The sequence below is a fragment of the Leptosomus discolor genome, chromosome 6 (assembly GCF_034619465.1).
Source record: "Leptosomus discolor isolate bLepDis1 chromosome 6, bLepDis1.hap2, whole genome shotgun sequence".
In the NCBI taxonomy this organism is placed as follows: domain Eukaryota; kingdom Metazoa; phylum Chordata; class Aves; order Leptosomiformes; family Leptosomidae; genus Leptosomus; species Leptosomus discolor.
In genome coordinates, this window is record NC_141396.1 from 60208026 (window position 1) to 60234246 (window position 26221).

General features: G+C 43.5%; 1 protein-coding gene across 2 annotated transcripts in view; it reads left to right on the top strand.

Moving 5' to 3' along the window:
* The window catches only part of XYLB (xylulokinase), an 82934-nt gene extending 72886 nt beyond the window's left edge, over nucleotides 1–10048 (top strand). For both annotated transcript variants that reach the window (XM_086466758.1, XM_086466757.1), the window contains exons 18-19: nucleotides 2014–2108; nucleotides 9965–10048. In XM_086466758.1, the coding sequence (XP_086322884.1) occupies nucleotides 2014–2108; nucleotides 9965–10048 (179 nt within the window). The remainder of the gene's footprint in view (nucleotides 1–2013; nucleotides 2109–9964) is intronic.
* Nucleotides 10049–26221: the final 16173 nt, after the last annotated feature.

Below are 26221 nucleotides of genomic sequence, written 5' to 3' on the forward strand. Positions count from 1 at the left end.
TATAATTCAAGTCTGGTAGCTGCTTCTCAGCTAAGGGATAGGGCCTGGAACCTGTTGATACCGACAGGGGAAGGTCTAGGACCTCAATGTGTTGAGTTGCTACCTGCATGTGCCGCTCTTGGAAGAATACAGCCAGCTGAAGGTGCTGGTGTAGCCTACTGCCCATTTGTGGACCAGGCTGTAAACTGGATTGCTGAAATGGCCAAATCAAAGCAAAGTACAGTCCTAGCAAAGAAGATCTGAGAGGCCAGGGATGACAAGACGAGTAATACTGCAGCCCAAATAAATTCTGCTAAACCTTCCAGCTTTTAAACATCAAGGTGAAGGGTGTGCAAGGTGTCCTGGGCTCCATGCTCAAGTATGCAGTTTCTCTTGTAAAAGCATAAATCTTCGGATACTCTTAGGTTGACCAGTCATTTTGTTTGCTGTACTACATCACTTACTGTAATGCAACGGTCCCAGATTTAAAGTGTTAATTAACTTATGTCTATTAATGCATGCAGATATATGTTAAGGGTGGGCCGTCAGCCATTTAAGAGTTGAATCCCAGGCAGGAAATTTTATTCATGTATTTTAAAACAGTTTCTAATATCTTGCAGCTAAACAAATCAAGGAATGTGCATCAAATTCTGAAGTCCTTATTTAGGCCAACTTTTGTTAGCCTCAGTTTTTCTGATTAGAAGCTTTAAGATTTGGACTTTTAAGACATAGATAGCTTCTGTGCAAGTTCGTGTAAGATCATGGGTTGGCAACAAGCGTGGAAAAGATAACATCAGCCATCAGAAGAAATCAGCCAAGTTTTAATTTTAGAAGCAAATTCTGCTGTCACATTATAGCATCTGAAGACTACATGCTCTCTTGCATTTGAAAACAGCACAGAAAATTGCACAGCCAAAACTTAATGCACACAGCATGCTCTTCTCTTTATTTCCAGAAAAGACACAAGGGTTCTGTCAGGCAAAGTACGCTTTTGCAGGACAATGGAAACAGTACTGTTAGGTTGTCGGTATGTTTGAAGCCACAAAGGGACCGTTTTTCCACCTCGGGGGGGCCAAGTTTCCAAACTGTTTTTCTCTGTACTCAGACTTTATTTACTGCTTAGAAGCCACCAGAAGCTTCCCAGCACCTAATGCTGCAGGCAAATTCCTTGTCATTGAATGCATGTGAAATGTGGAGCCGTCATTAAAGTTTGTGTAGATGTTTGGTACGTATGGAAGATGTGTATTCCCTGTGCCAGTTTGGCTTATGAAATCTTGAGGCTTGGTTAACAGAGCGTTTGAGTGAAGATTTCAGATGCTGTGCTGATGGAGGGACTCCTTAGCTCAGGTACTCTGCCAGCCAAGCCCCAGGGACTTGCTGTGTGTGTTTCTAAATGGCATTTTTGATTGATGCTTCCAGCTGACTCACTCTTGGCCAGGCAAACGAATTGAGTAAAAGTGAAGAGTTGCTAATATAAGTGAAATATTGATGGCAAGGGCTCCTTAATAATATTACAGTGTACATTGGCAAGTAGGGTGTTCCACAGTTAGCCTGGGGATCTTAGCAGGTGTACAAGGAACTCCTGAAATGCTGTGTGGTGCACTTGCAAAGCAGAATGCTGTAGTGGCAGAACTCCCCTATTATTATGCTTCCTTATACCATATTTTCTTGACGCTGTTTTCACTTCTCTTCCTTTTTTTGTTTACTCACATTTTGTCCTTGAATCACTTGCTTCCACATATTTTCACTTCTGTTTACTGTATTGTTGTAACCATAAATAATTACTGATACTGTTGAGCAGCGTTTCTGCTGCTTACCTATTCTCCAGGGTACGAATTGAGTGATTGGCAAATCACAGAGTCCCCACTTCCTGGGCTGGCGCGTAGGAATGTAAGATCTTCTGCCATTTATCCTTCAATCCTGAATTCTGACCTGACCAGGGAAGATCAATATAATGTATTAATTTGCCAGGGAGTTAAGGCACATCCCTCATCGTGCTTTTTGCATTGATCAGGCTTGTGATTCTCATTGCAGGGCTTGTAGCTGAACAGAATGTGTCCTTGGCTGATGTCGTGAAATTAGCACCGGAGCCTAGATTGGCTGTTACACCAACTGCTGGGGCTGAGGAGGTGAGCAAGCTTGGGAATACCTTTTTTCTTTTCCTTTCCTTCAAAATGTAGTTGTTTACTAATTCTTCTGGTAATTAAGAAACATTTGGTTAAACAACTCTTACTCCTTGTTCTAAAGATAGATTTGATTTTGGGAGATCTTTAGTGTTGTAATGATGCAGTAATCTGATCACCCCAACCAGGTCTGTGACAGTGATTTTTCCTAACTGGGTGTGGTCAGAGAGCAAAATCTGTTCCTTAAGGGACAGAAGGTGTTATAAAATAGATTGAATTTGGATACAGGTCAGTCAGGTTGTAAGTGATGATACTGACAAAATAGTCTTGACTTGTTTGCAGCAAGCAGCATGGAAAAAGGCATGGTGACACTGCTTTCTGGCCTCTTGAAAAACATCCCCCAAAATCCTTCCTGTCTGATCTTAAACAGTGGTGAGCAATTGTGAACCTTCACTTGTAGCTCCCAGTTGGAACGCATGCCAACTGGGAGGATTCTGTAGGTGCTGGTTTTCAGTACCATGCCCATCCTGGGAATTTCAGCACATCTGAAGGTGAAGCTTATGCTTCATGGGGCCACGTAGATAAAGCAAAAGAAATAGTCATTGTATGATTCCAATCTCTGTAAAACTGAGGAAGGAATCATTGTCTCGGACCCTCCAATGCAACCCTGCACCTCGCGCTATCAGGTGCCAAAGGCCTTAGTTTACAACAGATTCTGAAAGATAATGTCCAGTAATAGATAAACAATACAATATAGCAAGTTTCCTAGAGAACATGAGTTTAAATAACCGAAGGTGAATCTAACTCTGTCTTCAGCTGTGCAGAAACTTCTTTTACATGAACACAGCCTTACATTCTCCATTTATGAGATTTGGATGTGCCCTAACTACAGGCAACAAGATTTTAAAGCTTTTATTTAAACTGGGAAATTAATGATCTGCCAAAACTAGTAACTCCCAGCTACATGTGTAGTGGAACACCAGATATCATCATGAGTAATAATAGAAATGATCATGCTGCATTGTGCCTGCCAGCATATTATTTAATTATTAACTGAGATGGAGGAGCTCAGTAATCGAATAGAAGTCCCCTTCAGAAATATTAAGACATTGAATAATTTAAGTTTGATTGATCTGATCTCATTTACTCAACCTTCCCCCCTCATTTAAAAAGATAAAATAATTAACAGCAATGGCCTGTGTCGTGTGTGTTGTGGCTGAAGCCTTCTGGAGGGAATACACTTCAGGAGCAGATCCCTGGTGTCTGATTCAACCTCACGTTGGTGCCCTGTTCCCCCCAAAAATGCTGTCAGCTGAAAAGCTGCCAAACTGGCTTGTGTGGAGATGGAGAGTGCTCAGAGACCTGCTTTTGACCCCCTGGTGCTGCTTCAGCTATAAAACTCAAGGGCAGGGAATACAGCTGTCACTCACAGGGGCCTTGCAAGAGCAGCAAGCACCTTGTACCCCTGCAGGGGCCAAGCTAACCTAACTGGAAAGACCAGTGGGGAATTCATTTACCTCTCTCTGTTTTACTGGCTGCATAAAATGGCCTGGAAGCAAAAAGAGTTAATTATCTCCCTCTCGATACTTTTTTTTTCTTCTTTTCCACTTGGTTAGACCTGGCTCTCATAGCACATCTTTTTATTGGTTTTATATGATGTACAGCAGTGAATTATTGCCCCAGTAGATAGGAGTGAATGATAGAGAAGGCAGTGACCAAGCAGCAGGTGAATGAGTAACTGTTCCTGCACGTTAGCTTAGCATGCCAGCTTCATTCCATTAAAAGCAGCTTCTTGCAATTACGTATTCCACACCATTTTTTTTTTTTTCTTCCTGTCTTATAATTTTGCAGTTGATGGTGGATTCCCCGGCTAGTTTCATGGCTGTGAAACTGCAGAAAGCCAGAGGGCCTGTCAGTAATACAGTGTGTTAGCGTGAACAGTGCAGTAAAAATTCATAATGTGATGAGTCAGTTTGATTCTGTTTTTTACAGAGCTGCATCTCCCTGTCCGTCCAATTTCATTCTGTTGAGGTTAGAGCCTTTCACTTAAATGACGGTTCTTTTTATAAACTTCAAAGTCATCCTGAGGTTAAGTTCTGTCACACTGAGGAGCTCTTCTGAAAGAGCCTGGCTAACCAATGTGAAATTCCCCGGACCACTTCCCTACGTTTTTTGGATGGCTACAGCTAAATCTTGGCAAGGTGGAGAAAAACCAGGTCATAACACAGCAATCTGCTCTGATTTCATCCTTTCTTCCTGGTATAGGTCAGAGACAACATGTGTTGGAGAGAGGAAAACCTCCTATAGACGGAGGTCAAACGCAGCAGTTTGATGCAGCTTCCTTTTCATTGCCAAGGCTTATGCATGCAGTAGGGGTTTCCAGGAACCAAAAATGCAGAAGGTGTTTCTTTGATTGCTGAAGGATTGTTTGTGATAATGAATGTAATTTCAAAAAGGAAGGGCAGGGCGCACAAAACAGCTCTTCTGGTTCAAGTAAACTGGTGGGCACGTAAAATAGAACAAAGTCACATGGTGGGGAACACAGAGCTTGTGATGAGTGATGAATTAATAGTGGAAACTGAAGTCCTCTAAGTTCCAACTTGTCTGGCAAAAATGTGATTTTTATCCTGTAGCAGACTGTCCTGCCTCAAATAGACCGTTTCGAAGTGGATTAATCCCTCTCTGCGGCTATGACCCTAAGTCTCTTAGCTGAACCTGATTTCACAGTATATTTGTAGGGTTTGGGGGCTCACTTGAGCTTGTTTCTAATTCTCTCTGTACCCCAACAGGTCATAAGGTATTCTGGTGGTGACCACCATGGGGATGGTCTTTGGTCACTTACTCAACCAGGCTAGCTGAAGTCAGTCATCTGTGAGTTAACCTGATGAATCCTCCTTCCCTGTTTTCAGGGTAGCAAAAATTAAAGAATCATCTCACCTCTTTGGAGCCTTCTCTCCCCACCAAGGAGAAAGTTTAATCAGAACCGCTAAGCATGACAGGAATAACCAGGAGATTCTAGAGCAATAAATACTTGTTAACAGACAGAAAGCATCTATTATTCCAGCATTAGAATTCAGATCTCTTTTAGTAATCTATTAAAACAGAGATGGTTGGCTAGTTGACTAATTAAGCAAAAAAAGCCTGAGAGATAACGTGATTATCTGGAGTTGATCACTTGTGTTTATACAAGCCGTGTGCCTATGACGTAGTGTCAGATTTATTGTAATATTGTCCTGTAGGGTTTTGTAGAGAGAAGGCGCAGCGCAGTTCACTACCTCTGGATTACCTCTGGTAATTTTCTGTTGCATTATTGACTCTACTGAGATGCGTTAATCCTGCAAAAATTCAAGAAGGGAAAATGTAGACCTAACAGGTTTTGTTGACTTTGGTGAATTTCCTTGTAAGTAGGTGGATTTATAGAAGTGACCCTGTTACCCAGGAAGGTTATAATGACCTATTTATTGATTTAAAATAATGATATTTTTGTTGAGCTAGATTTTGGAGGGGGGAGGTTGTTTTCTAGAATTGTTTTAAGTTTGTAATTTAGTGCAAAGTAGGTAATAATAATATAACCACAAAAATATAATAGGTATTGATGGAAGTTTGATTAAGGTGATTTGTGTAGCCAATATTTTTTTTTTTAACTGATTAAGATAAGCTTGCAGAATGAGTATCTGAAGTAAATAAAGTAACTGTTTGAGGTATGGTTCCTTGGAGGACTCTTCAGAGTATTTCAGGACACTATCGTATTCTTTCTGCTTTACAAATATTCTTTCTGTGTTAAGAAAGGTGAACGACTGCTATGATTTAAAAATAAAACTTCTGTAACTCTTGACTTCTTAAGCAAATCTCTTTGGGTAATTTGAGTTTGGCTTAAAAAAAAAGGAACCTATCAAAAGCAGCAAGAGTTTGTGAGAGACTGATTAATTTTAATCTATTCAGGGTAGATTAAATGTACTCGGGTAGATTAAAATTAGATAATCATCAGAATCATCTTTATAATCTGTGAATTTTGAATTGCTCCAATCATTGGCTAACATAGCATTGCAGGAGATAGAAGGATCCATGTGGATTGTTGCTTGTAGTAGTAATTTGTAGCTGGTTTTGCTTTGAGAGGGCAGCAGGGACTGTAAACAGTAAAGTTGAGTTCTAGCCTGGTACTTTGGTGAGATATAGTATGAGGATGACATATTTGATTTGGACTAGAGAGCAAGGTAACATTTATTTGAATGCATTTTCCAGGGAGGGCAGGTTAAGTTATTCTCTCTTATAATGCAATATTTATCATTAGTGTTTTCTTAGTTATTTGTGGGACTGTCGGAGTGTGGCCAAGTTGTCCCAGGAGAGAAGTGTAGGGTATGTAAATGAAGCCATCAGAGTACTGCTGATGTTGTGGAGTAGGCTATAGAGATAATCAGGAGAAAAGGCTGTAATATAGCAAGGACAATTAAATTATGGACAATAATAAGGTTCGTGTTGTGATACATGTAATTACTTTTGTTAAATATCATGGTTTGATATATTAGGTTTGAGGTTATGACAGAGAGGGAATTTATGTTCTTGAGTTTTTATGCATCATTGAGAGTTCTTTATTCCCTTTGGACCACAATTATGAAAATAAATCTATATAATTGCCTCAGGAAAAAGACTCCTGGAATCGCCTAGAAGGAGTTGCCAGAGGTTCTGTGGAGTCAGTTCAGTCGCAGCAGACATGGAGAAGCATCTTTCACGGACACAGCCTGAACCCAGGCCATGTTCTCAGTTGGTGCAGTTTGGCTTTTCTCCTCTGTACTTCATGGGAGCTGCACTGCTTTGGCCCCAAACTTCAGCTGGTGTCAAGCTGGCATGTAAAACGCTGCTTGTGAAAAGCTTGTGGTACTGCTGCGCTTACCAGCCATGATGTACGGGTGGTATTACAGCCAGATTCCCCAAGGAAAAGGAATTTAAGGCTTTGGTTTAGCCCTCTGAACTGTGCTGCTTTTTACCCCAAATGAACAGGAATAGGGTACAGGGAACATTCTTAATTTTTTTTTGTTCTCATGTTTTTTTCAGACGGTCCATAATGCAGCAATCATTTACAGTAATGGCTGAGAAGCTTGTTGCAAACGCCTGAATTTTCTCAATTAGCAAGCTAAGTGCTTAAGACCAATAAACAGGAAAAGAAACTGTATCAGTAAATGTGGTTGTTCATTTATTTTGTCACATTTTAATTTAGAGTGATGTATTAACAATAATACTTCCCAGCCTTCAAGTAATTGCACTGTTGTGTATTTTATAAAAATACTGCTGGGTAAGTAATATGGAGCCTGCTTTCTCAGTGCCTGAGCTCACTTACCAATGCAGCTCTGTTGTGCTGAAGCTTTGCTGAGAAGCGCTTAGGGTTTATCAAATTTACAGAATAGCAAGGTAAGAAATAGCAAGGCTTGATTATAGATGCTTCAGTGAATGAAGGAGCTGGTTTTGTCTGGCATACTGATACTCCCAGTATAGCCATAGTTGCCTGCTCAATATTTTGTTTACTCTGGTGTGCGTATTTAGCAGAAACAGAAGCAATAATATTCTTTGAGAATATGAAAAGAAGATAAATATGCACTTCACTGGGCCCCCAAGGCCTCATGTAGTTAGTTAAAAACAACATGCTGAGTCATGTGGCATTTCATAATAGTGGTGCGTTTTATTTTCTAACCCCATAAATCTCCGTGGATCTCAGTATCACTGTCCTGTGGAGAAGAGGAATTGGGGCACTTACATGTCAGATGACTTGCCCAGGGTCATTGAATGAGTCTGTTGCAGAGGTAGGAATAGACAGGGTTCTCTGTTTTAATCAGTGAAGGACACTGTAAGACTCAGTCACTGTGAAATGGGTTTAAAAACTGCCCTGATGATGCCTTGGCTAGTGAACAGTGTCTCTTTCTGTTTGCTGTAGGTGTTCCTTCTCCTCCTTCATATACTTAGTCTGTTGTAGAAATGTGCTTTAACTTCTGTAACATCTGGTTGGTAAAAGGGAGGACTTATTCAAAACAGGCTCCTTCTGCAGAATTTGTCCATTAAGTCGTTCTCACCTGCCATCGTGGAAGGTGGAACTGGGAATGAAGAGAATTCAGGTTTCAATGGTCAGACTGAAACTATCATTCAGGAAGAGGGAAACACAGAAAGTGGGTAATTTGTCATAAGTTGAAACACAAAGCCAAAAGATGTTAATTCTTTATTTCCTAGATGAGAAAACTCTGTGATTTTTTTGTTTGTTTGTTTGTTTTCATCGGAGAAGGTGTGACTGCTACAGACGCTGAGGCTGCTGCAGGACCGTGCATAAAACTGCACAAGAACAACCCTGTCTCTTCCTACGGCCTCATAGTTTGCACTGGAAACATTTTCCTCCTGAATTTTTTGTGCATATATATATACAGTTGCTGGCCATGGATCTTACTTGGGAAAGGGTGAAATGCATTTAAATGGTGGATGACACTTATTGATGAGAGCAGTAATTCAGTTTACTGGGTGTGATTCATTATGGCTCTATAACCTCTCTGAACCTGGAGCCAGGAGTGGGACTGCCCTGGTTATGAATAACATCAGTGCAGAGGGCTTGTAGACTAGACTGGCGGCCCCTAGGATTCATTGCAGCAGGGATGTGACCTTATGGCATCCTCCTAAAGACTGCTCGAGCCTGTACCAGACCCACACTGGCTCCTGGTAGTCCCTTCTTTGTGCTTGAGTCAGCAAATGAGTGAAGCTGTCCTGGTATGGCTTGTCAAATGACTGATTTTATTAGATGGACAGTTAAAACCAGAAAGAGGAGATAAGGAAGAAGGTGTATCTCCAAGATCTTGATGAAGTACAGTTTTGGGTTGGAGCCAGCAGTAGGGCTAGGCTCTGTTCAGAGTTTCTGCTGTGTAACCTGGTCACATACAAGCAGCTTTTCTTCTGTGATATATCTTGTGATGAATTTGAAGCAAAGGGGAAAAAAACCCAAACAGGTAATGAATGAAACCAATCCCAGCATGGATCTCACCTGTATCCAAAAGCATAGGGCGTGTTTGAATCTGGGGTTTTGAATACTTTTGGGTCTTGATTCTTGTTTTTATGGTTGTAACAATTCTGGGTCTAAAAATTCCGGGAGAATTCTACTAGGGAATTACAAAAAAGCTACTGAGATACTCGTTGTAGTTGTCGAAAGAAGTTGTGTCTCCATTTGTCCCCCTGTGCCTGGGATCAGAGAACAAAGAGCCTGGCCATGGAGCAGATTGTAGATGGGAAAAGTCATGGCGTGAAAGATGTGAAGGAGAGAAGAAGCTCAAATAGATACGGGAGTACGAGAGGGGCGGGAGCGGGAGTGTAAAGTGTATTTTAGAAGGCCCTGGTCAGCATATTGGCCAAGGAGGACCTTTCTGACGGTGGTTTGACTGTGCTAGAGGGTGGCAGTGTGCTTATTATCAAGGCAGAGGAGGAGGGGACAGAGGCAGTGATCCGTCCTGAGGTAGCAGAGGGAGGCAAGGACAGGAGTTCTGCCTGGGCGATTAGGACAGCTATTACCAAGGGGGCATGTCAGACTGGGAGAGGTGACTTTAGCTGAGCTGCTTCCTCTGGAAGTAATGGCTTCTGCTTATAGCAAGAACACGGCCACAATAAGAACAACCTGTGCGTGTCATAAAATTAAGCTGTAAAGGAGATGGTAAAAAGGGCTGTGACATTTGAAGAAGGAAGACTGCAGCATTTTCTTGAGCAAATTGGGGAAAAAACCCTCAAACCTTCAGGTACCTACGAAGATGCTGCATTTTTCAGGTCTGAAGATGTTTAACTGCAATGTGATTTAAAAATCTAATTTTTCAACCTGGAGATATTTATTTCTTTTTCCTTTTTAGCTCTATCGTCCACTTCTGAAAAGATATGCTGAGCTTGAACAGAAGGTTATCTACAACCCAGCCTCTTCTTGTCTTACGAAATAGAAGCGAACAAAATTTATAAGTTGGCTGAAGAGTGGACTCCCAAGGAGAAGATCAGAAAAGATTTGCTCAGAATTTACTGGAGTTGTTTAAATCATTCTGTTCCTCTTTGTAGACAAATAATTTTTAAATGTCTGTGTTTGAATGTGTTGGTGGAAAAAATTACTTTGTGATTGAAAACCTGATTAAAAAAGCATCATACTGCTCTGTGTGTTTGCGACTTCAGTTTTCTTGGGTACTTTTCAGATCGTGCTTGCTGTTTTGCAATAGCTGGATGACAAAGTCAAGTCCCTTGTACATACAAATCACTCTACCCATCTCTATCAGGTTTGATTCCATGTATTTAGCATGCTGGCCTCTGCATACCTACCTAGCACAGTATCTTAATTCCACGACTTCTGCTGCTTAAATCTTTTGAGACTATCTTTCTGTATATCTTTAACTTGTCATGTCAATGTTTATATTTTTGCATACAGGAAACCAACAGAAAGCACAAGCACACCGACTTAATCCCATCTTTCTTTAATATGTGGAGATTTGTGGTGTGAAGGCTGATTAAAGTCTTTAAAAGACTCCATGGGATCCTCAGAGAAGGGGAGTTCTTGTTACATGACACTATGGAACCACAATGTGGTTGGATTTTACAAAACGTGGAAAGCACAGAGGCCTTATGTGATACGCCATTGCACAATGTTTTACTTGACATCGGTTTTGTGAAAAGTAAAATAAGTGAACAAACGTGGGAAGTTTTACACGTTTCCTTTCTGTTTCAAAAGGCAGTGTCAGTTCATCTGCATTTTGGGCTTATTCAGTTTTCCTTTCCTCCTTCAGGTGTCACAGCTATGAAGTTCTTTGTGTTGTGGTGAGTGTGACTGCAGAAGTAGGGCTCTGCTTCCAACAGGGCATGAAGGTCATTTTTTTTTTATACCACCAGTATCCCATTTCTTTCTTGGAGATCTCGAGGACAACTGGTGACTGTCTTGCTCTGTTGCTACTCTTCCACTTCAAATGTTTTTTGTCCACATTAGGTAGCCTCTAGCTGAGAAAATCGTAAGAGAAAATACAAGCCAGGAGACCTTTCTACAGAGATGTGTGAAAGTCACAAAATTTGAATGAACATCCTAAATCACCCTGTGCAAGTGAGAACACTTTACTGCACCATTCTGCAGTGCCAGTAGCTTTCCCTTAGGATAAAATGTCTTCTGGGAATAAACCAGACTTTTGTAATGAAAGTGACTGAAGTCTTTCTTCCCTTCTTGTAGAAGTTGTAATGCACCTAGGGAATAAGCCAGGGAACTGTAGGGAGTAAAGGATCTCTTTATTGAGTATTTGAGAGCTGGATTATGCCCCTGCTGGAGCTGGGTGGCTCAAATTCGTATTCTTCACATTACAGTGGCATAGGAGCGCTCTCCTTGTCCCTGCCGCATCTCTGCAGTGAGGCTGGGAACCCCTTGCCATGACTCACCTCCGGAGTGGCAGGGGAATGGGCAGTTCCTTCCTTGCTCTCCCTTTTGTGTTTAAGTGCTTCATTTGCAAGTACAAACAGTGCCTTTTTTTCTTCACGACTGAATAATTGTAACTTCTCTTGATATTAGCATGATTACTCAGGAAGGTCAAGAATTACATTTCCGAGTTTCTAAAGCAGGCTTCCTTTAATCAATTGCTTTAAAAGGTGGCATTACAAATACACATCTATCTCTTTTATGTGCTTATTATTCTGGGTCCCAAGGTACAGTGCTAAAACATGCAATACTTCTCACAGGCCTCCACTGTCAGCAGTTGCTTTGTCATTGAGCAAGGCTGTAGAGAGGTATGGAAGGATTCATTAATGCATGTTAAACAATGCCTACTAGTTTAAGCAGCATTACCATCATCATTAGTCTTTAGTTCTGCCTGGTTACTGGTTTGACATCAAGGTTAACCACACAGGGAAGGGATTCAGAGAGGTGTTTTATCTCTCGGCAGTTTTGGTGACAATTTGTTGAGTAGCTCATTTGATTTACCAGAGTGAGAAGGCTGATGTCTCTTGTAGCTTTGTGGCTTTATTTGCCTGTGAAATGGGAGATGCAGGGTCAATGTCTTACTTGGCTGAAGAAGGTTAAAGCTTACGTTTCCCAGCTCATAGCGCATGTTAGAACATTTCTAGATAATATATTGGCTCCTAACAAGGTGTCATGTGGTGCTAGTACGGTATCGTCTAGATTAACTACTTTCTAGGCCTGAGCTCTTCTCTGGGTAGGGAGAAGGAAACACTTCCTTCTCTGTTGGGCTGAGTTGGGGCTCTGATGTGTCCCACATTTGCATTAAAACACTGTTTCCTCAGGGTAGCTGATGCACTGTGTGCTTGCTGCATGAGTTCCTGAGATAAGAAGGGCCAGGAGTTGAGCACCACTGAATTATAGTATTGCTGTGGTGATGGGTTTGTTAGAGCTGGCCTCTGAGGAATGGTGTCTGGAGTATAAGAATTTATAGACAAGCTCTTCTTTTTCCAGCTCACCAGAGTTGCACATGTTCACTGACTAGTGTCAGATAGAATAAGACTCAATAAATCTCCCCCTTGAAAGGTCCTTTGAAGAAATGCTGCTGTAAGACTTTCACCACTCTTTTCTTTTCTTTTTGTCTTTCCAGGAATGCACTTTAGACTGCTAAGGAACCACAGGCTTCTTGCTCCATGCACATCCCTTTAAAAAAGCCCCCAGTGATGGGAGGACCAGGTGCCCTTTGTTTTTTTTTCTTGTTTGTTTGTTCATTTGGGTTTTTTTTGCCAGCTTGTCTACCTTATATTATTCTGATTTTCTAGAGTGGGGAGGTTACTGACTTAATTAACATCTTTGCTAACAGAAATCTAAAGGCAAGCCAATGTCTTCTACCTCAGCGTACTTGATGGAGGTTGATTCCCTCCCTCGCCTTCCTTTTCTTCAAGGTGAGCAACATGGCATCCCCATCTTGTCTAGACAAAAGGTTAGCTTCTCTGTTTAAAGACTGGCTGAGCTATTCCCAGTCTAGACTAATCTGCTGGAAAATTGATCTCACCTCCTAGAAGAAATAGCCCTTGATTGCTGGGAGCAGGTTGTTCATTGCTGTCTAACCTGCAGCTCTTGTCCTGCGCAAGGAGAGCCACTCTAGGTTGGAGGTGGGTCGCGGAGTTACATGGAGAAATCCAAGCGGCTTCCTTAGCTCGATGGCCCTGTGCCCTCACCAGTCTATCAGAGCTGCACTGGATTCACCCACAAGCTCGTGGTGTACCATGACCCAAAGACAAACAGTTTTCTTTGCAGCCTGAAGTCTTTAAAGTCTTTTGTGATGCAGCTGGAAACAAACAGGGAAAGATGTTTGCTTTTTCTTAAGGGATCAGTCTGAGAGTGCTGAAGCTCTGATTGAATAAGTAATGTACTGAAAAAAGTCTATGCTCTGTCGGTGCTTTAATAAGTAATTGAGCTGAGTACCGCTGTGTGCGATCCCAGTGGGACTTTTTTGTTTTTCAGCTTTCTTTTCCTTTGGAGCTGCAGCTACCACCACAGATCACAGAGCAGTGCAGCGAAGGATGTGTATCTAAAGCCACAAAAAGCCACAGCAGAACTTTGAACAAATCGCTTGTTCTATCTGTATTTCTATTACCTTGGTCCCCAGACTACTGAGTGCAGGTTAGGGGCTGAGGGAAGAAAAGAGTAACGTTTTAGAGAACTAAACTGTCAGCTGTTGCTGCTCGTCATGAACACGGGGCCAAATTATAAACCTTCCTGTAGTGGAAAGGTCCTAATTTCCATTTTTGTTCTCCTTAGCTGCTGATTTTTCTTGTAACCTCTCAGGTTTTGATATTGGTGAGATCTCAACCCTCGTGTTAAATTGGGTTGAAATCGGCAAACATATGGATAAGAATGATAAGCAGGTGGGTGGACATTCACTCGGATACCAGGGGATCACTGCCCCATGAGGGGCATTTCCTTAAGAAGCTTCTCTGAAGGTGGCTGTAGTCCTGATTCCACATGGCTCGAAATTTTAGTAGTGTTTTACTCTTGTGCAGATTGGGTACAGAATCGTATCTGCATTGAAAGATCTTGTTATTACTTGACACTCATTTTGTGCAGGTCAAAATCACAATGTGATGTGCAAGGCAAAAGAAATCAGGATAAGGGTTTTTTTGAGCATGTCTCTGAAGTGTGTGAGTAGGACATCTTTGACTGGGATATTCAGAGTAGTTACAGCCCCTGCTCGTCTTCTGTGCTTTGATTACAGCCTAGGTCAGGCCTCTTTGGTTAGCCAGTTCAAGTGGTTTAGCTTTCAGTCATCAAAGCCAGATCAAATTACCAGAATGTAAGAATTTTTTGATTAATTATTTTCCCTAGAACCTTTTTTTCCTCTCCTGCTGCAGATAACGACCCTTTCTTATACATGGTTAGCCTTGTTAGCTGTTTCCACTTCTATGGGATGTTAAGAACTTCTCTTACATGAGACTGTACTGGGTGAACTTGTCTCCTGCTGAAATCCAGCCCCAAGAGTCATTTTACTTTGCTTATTCTTCTGTTCCTCTGTTGCTTCTTAAAGTTGGCCTTGACAAACAGAATCCTGCTTCTTGGTTATCCGTGGGAATGTCTGGACCACTGTAGGAACTCAATGATTTCGTTCTGTGTTCCTGAAGCACATTACCCTGAGGGATAAGGGTGAAGGAGCAGCTATCACTGCTTATGGATGCTGCTATGATCTGTGATTTCAGTCTTTCACTAAGCTGCCTCATCTATTGGTGCGTCAGCCTGCCCATTAGAACAACTGGGGATATTATTAATTGCATATCGTGTTTCTTGCTCTTAAGATCTTTAGATGACAGATATTTGTGATATGTTCTTTGTTAAGATGCTGTGATTAGCTCTGCTTTTGTTTGGTATATTGTGCCATAATACTCTGTAATGCATCCAGCAGGTTGTCATTTCTCTTTTAGCATCTCATCAGCCAAACAGAAGTCTTTGGTCACCCGGGTGTGGGATTCATCTGACCCATGTAGACATCTGTGTCTGCTATCATACGGGCTCCTTTTGTAATCAAAGGAGAGGACCACAAGGGAGAGGAGTTTCTCACTGTTGTTCATCTTATGGCAGATGTCTACAACAGATCAGGTGATTTGTCTCTTGAGTGAGCCATTTCTCCCTGCTGAGTAGAAAGGCAGTGGTGTGGAGAAAAGGACAGAAAAAGCCAATTTTTCTTCTTGTGCAAAAACTCCTGAAGACTTGATTGAAAGCTGGTCTCAACTTTGGAGATGAGATTTATCCCCCGTTACCATTGTGCAACTAGAAAGCTTTCTTGTTCCAGGACGGCTCTGTTTTTGCAGTCAAATCCATGAGATTGACCTCCCCAGCTCTCTTCAGAGAGTCCTCTCTGTCCACCTGTGTGGAGATATCCAGCAGACAAAGGTTGGGAGCTTTGTTACTTACGTTCTTGCTTTTTGTCCTTTTTTTGCATGCCCTTGCTTGTGTTTATGCCTTCAAGCTGGACTCTTTCAGGCATCTGTGTTATGCCTGCAAGCTCAGTACCCCCGCTCAGTGAAAGACAGCTCCCTTAAGACTTAGACAAGCGTTGCACAGGAAAACAAAGGACTGTTTGACTTGGTGTTTGGAGACAATATTTACTCTCTGACTGACATGTATGCACTACCCTCCTGAAACCTCAGCTCTGTTCCGGATCTGATAAATACTGGTGTACTGGAAGATGGAATTCTCCTTAAAAAATAGTCTAACTCATGCTAGATAACAGAAGGGCTTAGACAGAGAAACAGAGCAGAAATGGAGCTGCTTCTTAGCCAAGGACTTTTATCTTAAAATAAAACATGTTGCAGAAAACAAGTGAGAAGCAAAGGATTCTCACACAACTTTGATATCACAGCTTATGCCTCCTGAGAGCATCTCTTCACACTGCTGCTGTAGCTTGTTAGGTTAGGATGGGACATTCCCCTGTCACTCCTGCTATCATTTCTTTGCTAGATTCTTGCTGTACTTAAGGACAGTTGTATATAGCAGAAATACCCTTTTGATCAAGAAGTACGTTGTTGAAAAGTGACAGTACATTTTCCCGATTTCCATATCTCAATGTAATTATTCTGGTCCCTGCCATTGTTGTCCCTTAGAAGAAAGGCCTGCTCAAGCAGAGGGAAGAGAAGACATTGAATACAGCTAATCCAGTATGGGATTTAGTCAGATAGTTCAACTGAAGGAATAAGCAAATAGGCTGCATTTCAAGACCTCCCTTGCTGTGAAAGTGGGTTTTTTTCCTCAGGGTGACTCTTGACTCAGAAGATATGGCCATTGTTTTTTGTTTGATTCCATCTTGCCATGTTTGCAGCGCAGCAGACTCTCCCAAAAGCCTTTCAGCATAGACTCATTTCCCTGTTTGCCCGGTGAATACAGATTTTTCATTTTGATCTGTGTTGTGTGCAGTTTTGGCATGCTTTATAAATGGACCGGTTGAACAAGTGTTGTGAACGATTGCCCCTGCCTGTTGGTGGTCAACTCTCATCGTTCATGAGCTTCCATAGCAAAAGAGATGAGCCACCATGGGGCAAGTGCTTCCTGTAAAGGCTAGAGTAAGTGTCAAGAAACTCTCCCTTCTCTCTTGGCCCAGAAACGTTGCTGTAACTCAGAGTCACTGGACAGGCAGTGTTGGATTGTCCACAGCATGAGCATTTTGGCGTAAGGGTTGCTGATGTTCAGCCAGATTGTCTAGGTGGGAAATCACTGAGGTGAGACTGGACAGGTAATTTATATCAAGTTCTGCATTTTGCAATTTATACTGTGAATCTTTAACTGACAAAGTAAATTAACTTTCTCAGATGAGAGAGAATCATGTGTTTAAAGGGGGAGGGAGAATGCATCTGGACTTTGGAATTGCTTGGTGAGGGGACCCAGGTACTCAGTCAGGCTCCTTTTCTTCTGGCCTGATGCACCTTGCTTTTTTTGTTCTACAGCAGCCCAGGATCACAGGAGATATGGAAACTGCTCCCTGTCTGAGCTTCTTCCATCCTACCAATGCTGCCCTGCAAACTGGACCTGGGGTCAAACCCACCAGGTAGAGGTAGCACCCAGAGCTCCCTGCTCCTGATGATGTGCTGTCTTCCTGAGGCTGTTGTCCAAAAAGCTGGCTGCTTCACACCCGTTGCTTCTAGTTGAACATCAGGCTGCCTTTGGGGGCCGAGTTGTGATGCCTTTTGGACCTCTATCAGACTAGGAGCTCAACCTTCAGCAGGGGTGAAGGAGGTGAAAGATTTTAGCATACTGTTTTTTTTCATGATGAGTAAAAACTGTGAGTATGACCTGGCTGTGAAGAAGGTGAATGTTACCTTTGAGCTTACCTGTGTGCCTTTCATTTGAGATGGGAGCATTGCCTCATGTAAGACTCTGGTAAGACCCAGCCTGGGAGGGCATTTGCAAATCTGCTCTCTTGTGCTCAAGAAAGAAGAATTAAAACTGGAAAAGGTGAGGAAGAGGGCTGATATGTTGATCAGGGGAAGGGAGAGGCTGTCCTAGGAGGGGAGACTAAAAGCTTAGTTTGCTTTGCCTAGGAAGTGGAAGCTGTGAGGTGATACCATCGTTCAGTAAAAATCCTTCTGGTTGGGGGTAAAGAGCAGGGGAAAAGCTGTTTAAGCCAAAGAACAGTGTTGGCACATGAGCAAGTGGCACATACTGATTGGGAATAATTTCAAACTGGAAATCAGGAGTAAGGTGGAGGGCGAGGTGCTGAAGGACCTTTTGTGCTCTGTGTGTGGTGCCAGGAATATAGAGCCCCATACCTGCAGCATGGCATTTTGCAGGGCTGTAACGCAGTGTCAGAAATCCAGTGCTGGAAACTGCATTTGGTTTGGACTAGCAGTGACCTTTAGAGAAACTGTTGTTTGCCACGTGGACAGAGCAGGGTTTCACACTTGACCTGTTTTGAATTTCCTTCTTGACTGTGTTTGGTTTGTGGGAAGGAACTAGTATGGAAGGGACAAATAAATGGAAAGCTTCCAATTCTGCTTTTTAAGCTTGGGACATGTAATAGCCCAGTTTGCTCTCGGTTTGCTGGGCTAGTCCTCTACAAACAAGAGGAGTTTACCCCATGGCAATCTTTCTTCACTAGAACCCTGCAAAAGGAAGTGAGGTTTAATTAGCATTTTAAAGTGGACAGCCTTGAAGTTAATGATATTCAATAAAGAAAAATTGTTTTAACCTTATTTGCACTTTTCAATTTACTTATTAGAGGCCATCTGTTATATTTTAAGCAAGAGCACTGGGAGCTAAACTCTCAGATTGTCAAATGAGGTTTTAACCGGCTAAGCAGAAGGGAAAGAACAGGCTGCCTTAAATGAGCAATTAGGCTGTTTTTCTTCAATTTCTCACTTTTGTGTCAAAAAGCAAATGGTCACCATTTCAAGCAACAGTTGAGTTGCGACAATGACATCTGTTTTTACAGGTGCTGATGGGTCCTGGGGAATGTCACTTGTCCTCAGATCCCAGATATGGTCCAACATGGATGAAATTCAAAAGGCCAAAAGTGAGATGAAGCTGGTGAGGGGTGTGAAGGGCAAGAATAAGGATTTCTATATGTAAATCACCAGAACAAGGAAAAGAGGGGAACTTAGTGATATGCTGCTGAATGGGTTGGCCAACCTAGTGACAAAGGGCATGGAAAAAACCGAGGTACTCTTTGCCTTTGCTGTTACTGGCAAGGTCTGCTGTCAAGTGCCTGGTGGCAGAATTTAGGGGAGATAGGAGCTACCTATATTAGGGGAGGATTGATTTAGGGACCGCTGAAGCAAAATGGGCATACATGGGTGCATGGAACCAGATGGGATGTGTTCGAGGGTGCTGAGGAAGCTGATTGGTGTCATTGTGAGACTGCTCTCTGTCATCTCTGAAAGGTGGTGATGACCATGGAAGGTCCCCAGTGGCTGGGAAGAGGCTAGTGTTAAGTTCATCCTCAAAGAGAGTAAGGAGGATCCAAGAAAACTGCAAACTGCTCGGCTTCACATCTTTCTCCGGGAAGGTTACAGAGCAAATCTTCCTGGGGGCCATTTCTAGGCACGTGAAGGACGAGAACTCCCCGCTGAATGCAGGGACCAGATCTTCACTGACTGTCATGGGAATTTGACTCCTAAGCTGTCTTAAGTGTGAGCAGATTCCCACCATACCTCTGAGAAGCTGGGTGTTTTTCTGGTGTTTCTGGGCAAAGTGAGAGCCTTTGGCAGGACAAGAGTCAAACCTTGGTCTCCCAGGTCTCATGAGCATAATTTAAACACTGGGCCATCCATAATTCCTCCTGGAGGGTTGGGGAAGGAAAACAAAATATCTTCTCTAAATCTACTTAAAAATCTATGGGAGCCAGTACAGCTGGTACTGTGCATCTGGATTTGGGACTGTACATTCATGTATGGATGTTAGCAGTCCCTCTGGATTTAATAATAGGTGTACTGCTGTTCAGCTGAGCAGAGGCTCTGAATCCTGGTCTCTGGGGGATTTGGCTGTGGTGGCTGTAAGATTACCATGGCAGAGCAGGGATGGAATAATCCCTTTAATCCCTTTTGCAAACAAATGCAAAATGTGATCGATGCCACGGGCTGTTCCCCAGGAGCAGCAACCTAAATTGCCACAGCCTGAATCTCTTCGACCTGCAAATTGAAGACTGATCCCACTGAAGTTAGGCTGAAGCTAACTTCTCTATGTGAGGTCTTGTGGGTATCCCAGATTTGCTAGGGGCTGAACCCACCAGCTCCTGTTGATGCCAGGCTTGCTCTGCAGCCAGCTGCGCTTCTGTCCTTCATGGTGAGTTACAGCGACAGAAGGAAGGAGAAATGATCCAAACAAAAGAAACAGGGCAGAAACGTAAACTAGATCACATTGATTCACAACGGCACTTGATCATTAGTAAGAAAACCCCCACTAAACCAAATGAACTGTGAAGTATCTGTAGCAGTGACATCCAGCTGCCAACAATGTTATTGTAAAAAATAGCTATGGGTACTGTTCGTTTGCTGTAAGTGCTAAAGCTGAATGGGTGTGCAATAAAATAGCTTTTATAAAACCTTGCTTTTGTGTCTTTCCAAGCTTAAAATGCTGTTTTGTGTTCAGATCTATAGAGAAAAAAACCCCACAACTTGAGGTGACTTTTGTTTTAAAACTGTTTTAAATTTATAACGGGGCTGGCTAAAATGCTTTTCATCAAAGTACAAAAGTTCCATGCTGTAATTAATGGGAAGTGATATCTAACGCAATAAAACACCATCATTTGAGTGTTCTTACAAGACTATTTATGACTGGATATTGAAACTGATAATGATTCTGCCATTTGTCCTCATAATTTATTATTCCAAGGAGAGGCAAGTGGTGTTAAGGGTTCACGATCCATTTTATGGAAAGAGTGCTGAATTCAGCTTTTTATGGGTGTAAATGACAATGTTTGGCGCTCTGTGGAAAATGTGCATGTGACAGCGAGTGCAGACCCTACTGGGGAGGGTCGAGGTGGGTGATGTTAATGCTCTTTCTTAGCAAGCAGAAGCCCCTGGCTGTGTGATCCAGTTGCCGGTAGCCTTACTGGGACCAGTGCAATGACTTGGTCACCATCTCAGCAGGATCCCTTGGAAGACCAGGGCAGGATTTGTCTGGAAACCTTCTTCCTGATTTCTGAGCTAGATGATCTCATGAAGTATCGCTTTGGGCAGCCAAAGCTGAATTCACTATAAGCAACCTAATCCAAAGCCTGTGGAAGACAATGTAAAGAATTACCGGCTCTGGCAAGTCTTCTGACAGGCCAAAACAAAAGCTTGACTTTGGAGGAGACTTCCCTTGGACTTGCAAAGCGCCAGCCAGACTGTATCCCTCTGAGCACAGACCTTTCATATTGCACTGGGCTGAGCTGATTTACTGAATACTCAGGCTCTGATCCTTACCTTATTCAGGCTCTTGGAAACCTGGAGGAATTTCTTTAAAGTCAGTGTTGATGCAAGTAATGGAAAATCTGAGTGAAGTCAGACCGTGGGGTTTTTTTGGACTGAGATCTGAAAAAAAAAATAGATGATACTTCAGCCTGCTGGACTCCTGGACCAGGAATTATGTGTTCTCTAGGCTACAGCTTTCTGGTTTTCTGTTCACTTGCTGTGGAATAAGCTATTGTAGGTAAAGATTTGCATTTCCCCCAATAGCTGTAGCAACAGTCTAATGAGTTTCTTGCTGCTTTGCAAATAGCTTGGAGTGAATCTGATGCCACAGAAGCAGAGAGCAGGATGTGACCCGTTTTCTTTAGTTTTCAAGAGCTACGGTCCCCTTTCTCTTCCCTTCCCTCTCCCCTCGTTTATTCTAATCAGCATGTCAAAAGGGAAGTCACTCCTTTATTGGAGGTTATCTGTGTCAAGGGAAGTTATGTTTCCGTCACTACCTGGGGGCCCATCAGCAGATGAAGATGGAGAGCAGTGGCTCAGAGTGACTTTGAAGCAACATCCAGCAGCAACTGAAGACAAGAACGTAACCTTACCTGACATTTAAAATAAGCTGATACACAAATAAAACCATTCTGCTAAATTATGCATCTCTCTGCTCTTGGCTGTTCTTAAAGGAAAGGGACTGGGTGAGTGTTTTCTGTGTGTGCTGCTTCTTTTTCCCGTAGTGGGGGCTGAGTGACAGATGCACACTGATGGAGCATAGTGCATTGATTTTTGCGGCTGCAGTACTTTATGCTGAAAAGAAATATAGCTTTTAAAACGATGGAGGGCCCCTATTCAGAGAAAAAAAGTGAGGTGTATGGGCGAGTTTTGCTGAATGCGCCTTAGTTATGTGCTTTGAGTTAAGCGCGTGCCTAAATGCTTTGTTGACTAGCCTTGATGGGAGTACATTTAACAGTAAGTTTGAATTGAACTAAGTAATGGCCAAAGAACGAGCAAGAAAAACAAGGTAATAGAGATATTGAGAAAAATCTATCTCTGTTTTACTAATCGTTGGAAACCAAGAAATAATGTGTTAACTGTAAAGCTGTTCCCCTGATGGCACAAACACAGATAGGTGCCATTGCTCACGCCCTCCTCTCTTTTCCCAGCTGAGAAGTGGGGAGAGTGAGTTGATAGTTGGTTTCAGCTCTTCAGTTTTACAACAGCTCAGGCTGTTGCGTTCGTTGTCATTGATTTCACTGCTCTCACCAGCACACTCCTGTCCAAACCTTCCTGAGATCCTGTGGCCGAGCCCTTGCCCGATGTAAATTCGCTGACCGTGACGGGGATGTGTCAACTGTCCCTGAGCAACGACCTGCCCTCTAGCTTTCATTTAATGGTTCTTTTTCAAAACTTTTAGGGAGGATGAAAGAGGTCTCATTTGATTTGGGTATTGTATTACTTTTCCTACTGCAAGAGCACTTAACAGCTGTAGGTGTGGACAAGCATAGTGTTGCACTGTTGTACAAATGTAGATCAAGTGTTATGCTTGGGCCCCCATTTCTCTTCCTTCTATGTCTTCTGTAAGTGCGTAACTAGAAAATACAACCCAGTTTTATACACCCAGAGTTGTCTGTTTGCTACTCTTCCCTAGGTACCTGCTGTGGCTGGCAGGGTACAGACCAGAATCAGCCTGGTTTGCAGCGTGGAGGGCAGTACTTATCGTTGTGTTTTGCCAAGACCTGTTTTTAAAGTGATGTCCTACACTGCTCCTGTAATATTTGAAGGTAAGGCTGTATCTTTCTGTGGTCTTCCAAAAAGATTCAAGCATGGCACATGTCAAGGAAGCCATGGTTTGCAAGTGGAAAGTTGCTTTAATGTTGATCCCCCTGCCCAGCCTCCAAAAGGATGGGGACTAGTGACCTGGTTGTAACTTTAATGATCTTGATCATGGCTTGAGTCACCTCTCTGATAACTCTAGCTCGCTGAATTCAGTGTATTCATTCTTAGTGAGTCTATGGTTTGAAAATATAAGTTGATTTTAAGAAGGAATCTTACATATTTAAGTGAGAAAAGTCACGCTTTTTAGAATATGTGTATCAATTGAGGGCAATCTTGTATGGATGGTCTCAGCTTAGTCTTCTGTGAACATGTGTCCACATCACAAAATGACCATTTTTAAAGTTCATTAGGGAGATACAGTAGTTAATTTACCTGCAAAAGCTTGTGTAGATCCTGGCTCAGCCTGTGTTTTTGTGTTTCCCCCTCTCTTACGCTAACTAGCAATAAAAATTTAAGCTGCGTAGCAAAGATCCTTTTGTTTCAGGGGTCAGGTGAATGTCCCAGGTTTTGCGTTTATTTATAGGAGGTGAACTTGCTTGCGAGATGAGTTTCTTAAAATTGGATCCAGCTTTACCCAGAGCTGAGCCAGATCCACGGCTTGCATTACCAGCAGCTGGTTTTCATGGGAAATGTCTGGCTGATGCAGAGGAGCACAGGACCTGGAGGAGGACAGTGGGGGATGTAAGAGGTGATGCAGGAGACATGTGGCCCTGGGTTGGCCCCTACCTGACTAAGGTCCTTTGATATTGGATTACAGGACAAGGAAGAGCATGAGGCATGAGGGTGGAGGACTGTTTTGAGGTGACAAGCTTGCCCTAAACCAAACACAAAACTGTACAGATGATAGAAACCTCTGACATGTAAAAATGCCAGCAATAATGTGACAAGAAGGGGTGACCTTCAGTGGCATGAAGGTTGGTTAGATGCCAGCTCTCCAGGGTTGACAGGGACAATCACATTAATGTGTTTGCAGTGCCAGTTACAGTATCTGTCATGGCCTTTTGGGACTTGGCCCTTGTCCTGTCTCTGATGGCTGGCAGAGCCGGCAGTCGCGGCTGGGACAGCCGTCCCACCTACACCATCCCAGGTGCTGAAGGTCAGGCCACCGACTGCTGTCCCACAACCATGGTCTGACCCCAAACCCCTTTTGTTTGCCAAGTCCTGGGAGAGAAGGAGGTTTCGTTCAGTAGCATTTGTGGAAGTGGTCCTGGTCGCTGGGAGGGGATGGTGCTCTCTGGCTCGGAGGTATTTGATTTCCTCCTGCCTGTGCTCTGGGTTGGCTCCTCAGGTTCAACGATATGTGAACTGTCATCCTGAGAGATATACGGGTGCCTGCTTACCATTCGGGGAGCAGCGCTGCTCTGATGACACAGCATACATTACCCAAAAGTTCACTGGAGGGCGGTGAAGGTGATTAGGAAGGGAAGAAAGTTGTTTTTCTTCCAGTAGCTTAAGAGCCAAGTCTAAAAAGGCAAAATGTTCTTGGGCAGCTGTAGCTGTGCCTGCACTGCTGGGGATGGGCTGGGCTGGGAGTCCCTGGCCAGCCCTTGGGTTTTTTTTTTTTGTGTGATTGAGACTCTCTTAATATAAATGTTCCAGCCCAGGTGTCACGCAGTCACCTGAGTCTGCTCTCTCCCAACTTAATTCTGTCAAACAGCAATGTCTCTCATTTCCCAGCGTGTGCCCTGGGACGTGTGTCTGCCTTCATGCTCAAACCCGCACACACCGTGCTGCGTGTGACGGTGGCCCCGGCGTCCTGGCATTGGCATTTCTTTGGTCTCAGCCACGCCAGGTCCCCAAAGCTTTGAAAATCTCTTTCAAAGCCTCACCGGGCTGTGCATCTCCCGCTGATCAGGCTTGCACACGCTGAATGTCTTGGGACGCAAACGGCCCGACAGGCTCACCGCGGCGCGTTGCTGCTCGCGCTAATGAGTTTCGTGTCTTGCTACAGTGGATGGCAATTAAAGGGGGCTGATGAGACTGAGCCTGTGGGTACGGATGGCCTGTGTGTTTGTGAGGAAAAATCTGGCTGAGGTACGGTGAAGGGTGCGGGAGGGAAGAGGTTTTCTCAGAGCATCACACTAGAGGGTGCCAGATTGCTTTCCTCCGCGCCACTGCCTTCCCTCGCACAGGTTTGGACAGATTTGGCTTTGTACATCTTGATGGCTCCTTCCACCCTTTAAAATGTTCGTTGTGTGCTCACAGCCTTGCTGATAACCGGGTGGCAGAGCAGTGACCGCCCCGAAATCCGTGCCACGGATGTGTGGTGTCCTCCTTTGCCCAGGCTGGCTTGGCCACAGAGCCAGAGCTGCTTCTTGAAATTCAGCAGTGGTCAAATAGCAAATTGGGATGTGCCTTGACGTGGTAGCAGGAAGCATCCCTGCTCTTAGATAGGAAGCTCAGAGGCTGGGATGAGGGCAGCTGCCCTCAGTTCCCCCAGCGGGAAGGCTGAGGGTTATCCCCTGCTCTGCCATGGCAGGTTCACGTGCCTCCCTGCGTACCGCCTCCAGGCAGCACATCCCACAACTCTGATGGGATGCTGCTGTCATTGCTGGCTCTTTTTGTCCCTTTCCCCTGCCCCATGGACCATAAACCAGGACCTATTGTTGTGCCTGTGCTCTGGAGATCTTCTTCCCGAGGACAGGAGGCTGAACTGGCCTCACTGGATTTCCTTTTTGCTTCTTTAGGATATTTGCATGTCAGGTCATGGTCCATCTGAATTCTGCTTCTCTCCTCTGGAGCACTTGTGCCCCTGTTGGGCTTGATCCCACCATGCATTTCACAAGCACATTCTTGACCCTTCATCAAAGGCATCAATCAAGACGTTGGCCAGACCCAGATCTGAGGCAAGTCTCTGCAGGTTTGGGAGTGAGCCATCACTAACTGCTTTGCAAGCTGGCTTTCAACCACTTGTGCCCTTTGCTTCTTGGCTTTCCCTACAGCCTGGGGCTATCAGTGGGGCTCTCTGGGCCCAAAGCATCCATAGTATTAACTCACTATGATGCATGGATCTGCCCATGGACACTACTATGCAGTCCCAGCCCTGCAAGAACATTCCAGCCCTGGTGAGGGTCTAGGCCGAGCTTTCTGAAGTAACTGTAATTCATTAGGACAAGAGCTTTTCCTTCCAAACAGGTTAATTAATATATCCAGTGTACCACACTCTTGTCAACATTAACTGGAAGCTCCTTGGAAGTACCCCTTCTAGGTTTGAAATTGTCTCCTAATGTGAGACACGAAGAGTCTGTATGAGAATGTAGAGTATATGAGACAGATGGGAGAAAATAATTATAAACTCCAAATCCCCCAAACTGAAATCCTGCCCATGCACAAACAGACTCTCCCTCATATACCAAGCAGAGTTTTTACCCCCAAAATGCCTATAGGGACTCCCACTCCATAAAATCTGTAGTAATAGTAGAGATTGGATATTGCAGGGGTAGCAAACTAGGTTA